A 3354-nucleotide genomic window follows, 5' to 3' on the forward strand; every position below is an offset into this window, starting at 1 on the left:
AGGAACAAGGCCCGGCTCTGGGCACCCACTCAGGGCACCCATGCAGGGTGTGTGTGTGTGTGTATTTGCATGCATGTGTGTGTTACAAGTGATCTGACCCTACTAGAGACCTACAGACAGAGATTTAAGAGAAAATAAATCACACACTGGATACTGTATGTGGGGCAGGTATGCACACACACACACACACACACACACACACACACACACACACACACACACACAGCAGTAAACTATTTAACATTCAGATTATACCCACACTCAGCTGAACTCAATGTATTCAACATATTACAAAAAAGAGATTCTTTTATGTTTAATATTTATTTATTCATAATTTGACATTTAGAAATAGCCTTTTGCGTGTATCATGTAACAGCTACTGCGTATAGGGAACATGTAAGATAATCTATGATATACACACACACACACACACACATTCTCTCTCTCTCACACACACACACACACACACACACACACACATTTAATAACCCTCAATGGTTAGAGTAACACTTTTCATACAGAGAGAAAACCACACAAGCAGCGGTGCCAATAGGCCCAGCTGCTGCTGGCTGACAGAAGCCCACTCATCACTGTACATGCACATGTTACTAACACTGATGCACACACCCAGGCAGGAGACCCACAACCCGCAGTATGTTTGTGTGAGAAACACACACATGCACACACACACACCACTGTAAGCCTCGAAAGGCAAGCCGTAAAGCCGTGAAAGTAAAGTGTTTGCTGAGGATGGGAGCAACAGCATGTAGGGCAGCACAGGCACAATCAGGTCACTGCAAAAATACCACAATTCAAACACTGAGCCATTTTACAGGCTTGCTCAACATGGTAAATACTCTCACAAAGTCTTAAACACTCTTAAACATTCTTAAACAATCTTAAATGTTCTTACTTGGAATACCTGCTAGTCTTTGGTGTGAAACATTGACCAGCCATATAGGATCAGCCCCACACACACATAATATAACAGCACTGCACATCAGACTCTCCCCAAGGCCTCAGCATATTAGAACACCTCACTGTCAGGTAGGACCCTCACACCTCACTGTCAGGTAGGACCCTCACACGTCGCTGTCAGGTAGAACCCTCACACCTCACTGTCAGGTAGGACCCTCACACCTCACTGTCAGGTAGGACCCTCTACACCTCACTGTCAGGTAGGACCCTCACAACTTACTGTCAGGTAGGACCCTCTACACCTCAGTGTCAGGTAGAACCCTCACACGTCACTGTCAGATAGGACCCTCACACCTCACTGTCAGGTAGGACCCCCACACGTCACTGTCAGGTAGAACCCTCACACCTCAGTGTCAGGTAGAACCCTCTACACCTCAGTGTCAGGTAGAACCCTCACACATCACTGTCAGGTAGGACCCTCACACCTCAGTCAGGTAGGACCCTCACACCTCACTGTCAGGTAGAAGCCGCCACACAGATTAATCGGCCCTTCAGAAGCCACAGTATTGGACAGAATGCAAGAGTATAATATCAAAATTTTGTCAAGAAAAAATGTAAATGAAGAAAAAATGTAAATTTATATGACAGCAGCTTGTCCCCCACATGATTTTAAAAAAGACTGCTCATGGACAACCTTCCCTAAATCACTCAGCACTTTCAGAAACCCAGCTAGAAGGGCAAAGCCTTTCAGCTTCCACAGGGAAAAGGTGACATAGACTCAAATAAAAATGACTCAAACAAACAAACAAACAAATGCTATGGAACAGTGCGGAGGCTGGGTGCAGATGTTTCCAGGACCCGAGCACCTAGCTGACTCTAAAGACAGAAGTGGTCAGAGCAAGAGAGGGAACATGTTGAGTACAGCGATATGGGGCGCTGTGGAGCTGCCGGTAGCCCTACACCACCTCGACATAGTTAGCTGGGTAAAGACCCTCTCTGCCTCCATCCATCATGCCTCTACACCAGCCCTGATCATCCTCATCTTCAGTCTTCAGAAACTGCTCCCCTGCACACACAATGCAGAATGTTAGCATTCCAGAACATACCTATTGCACACACATCCACACATACCCACACAGACATGCATGCTGATAAACGCACTCTCACACACTACCACACACACAGATAAACAAACCCTCCATATGTCAGTATCATGTAGTTTGACACCCTCATACATATGCACACACAGTATATGTTTTTTCAGTTCACACACATACACAGACACACACACTGACAAACACACACTCTCTCTCACACACACACACGCACTCCGTCCTACAAACACACACACATAACACTTGCTTACCGGCTTTAAAGGTAAGTTCATCTGGTTCCTGTCCAACATAATCATAGAGGGCTCGCACCCGAACTCCACCGATCATTACGCTGAAACACACACACACACACACGCACACTTGAAGCCCACTACCAACACACTACCTGTTCCAAAAAACTGATACACCTTATAAAGCAATCAGCCACTAACTAGATCAGCTATAAGTTGTTTATCAGACATCCTCTTACAGCCTGTTCTGACCATCACTAGAGTATGACCATTGTGACATTTTGTTCACTTAGTTGTGTTTAACACCATGTCCTGAAGTCTGTCCCTGTACCAGAGCGACACAGACACACCTCCTCTCCATAACAACATCTTTAGGCTCCACCTCTTTCTTTGCTTTTTTAAGTTTCTTGTCTGGCATCCATTCCTAAAAGAAAATGGTGAGAGAGAGAGAGAGAGAGAGAGAGAGAGAGAGAGAGAGAGAAAGAAAGAAAGAAAGAGGGAGAGAGAGAGACACAGAGATGCTATTATAAACTGCAGGAGAACAAAATGTTTTTGGCTGGACACGCCACATGTCATTCTATTTATGGATATGCCACAAAGCAATATATCACACACACACACACACACACACACGCACGCGCGCACACACGCGCGCGCACACACGCGCGCGCACACACGTACGCACGCACGTACGCACGCACAGGGGTATGAAAGCAGAGCCACAAAACCCTGCCCAAGGGATGTGAGACAGTCAGTCTCCCTCTGTGTTTCATCCCTCAGTACCTTATTAAGAAATGCAAATAGAAATGAACTCCAGGAACTTCACAAACTAAACCAGTCTGCAGGTCATACGCTCCAGATCCAGCATTCAGGTCCAGCAGGCAGCTTCCTGGTTCTGCCCCACTTACACAGCCAAGCTGTTGCTGATACTGCACCTTATCACTCTTCTGTTTCTCATAATTTTGTACTGATAGTTTTAGGGCCCTGAATTATTATTTTTCAGTTCTATCAAATGTAATTGTTCTATCAGTGTGGATAATGCTACCAAAGGCTGGTATGTAGATGAATCATTTACATTTTCTTTATTTCTG

The 3354-nt window shown here is 45.4% G+C and overlaps 1 protein-coding gene across 4 annotated transcripts in view; it reads right to left on the reverse strand.

Moving 5' to 3' along the window:
• Positions 1-302: 302 nt before the first annotated feature.
• Positions 303-3354, reverse strand: part of si:ch211-51c14.1 (protein kinase C and casein kinase substrate in neurons protein 3) — a 13188-nt gene continuing 10136 nt past the window's right edge. For 2 of the 4 annotated variants that reach the window (XM_035527177.2, XM_035527183.2), the window contains exons 8-10: positions 2614-2687; positions 2285-2364; positions 303-1984 (exon numbers count right to left, since the gene is read on the reverse strand). In XM_035527177.2, the coding sequence (XP_035383070.1) occupies positions 1875-1984; positions 2285-2364; positions 2614-2687 (264 nt within the window). In that variant the 3' untranslated portion in view covers positions 303-1874. The remainder of the gene's footprint in view (positions 1985-2284; positions 2365-2613; positions 2688-3354) is intronic. The other 2 variants (XR_014122874.1, XR_004776178.2) reach the window with 2 other exon arrangements.

This window comes from Electrophorus electricus, chromosome 3 (assembly GCF_041902795.1).
Source record: "Electrophorus electricus isolate QZ-2024a chromosome 3, ASM4190279v1, whole genome shotgun sequence".
NCBI classification, from domain to species: Eukaryota; Metazoa; Chordata; class Actinopteri; order Gymnotiformes; family Gymnotidae; genus Electrophorus; species Electrophorus electricus.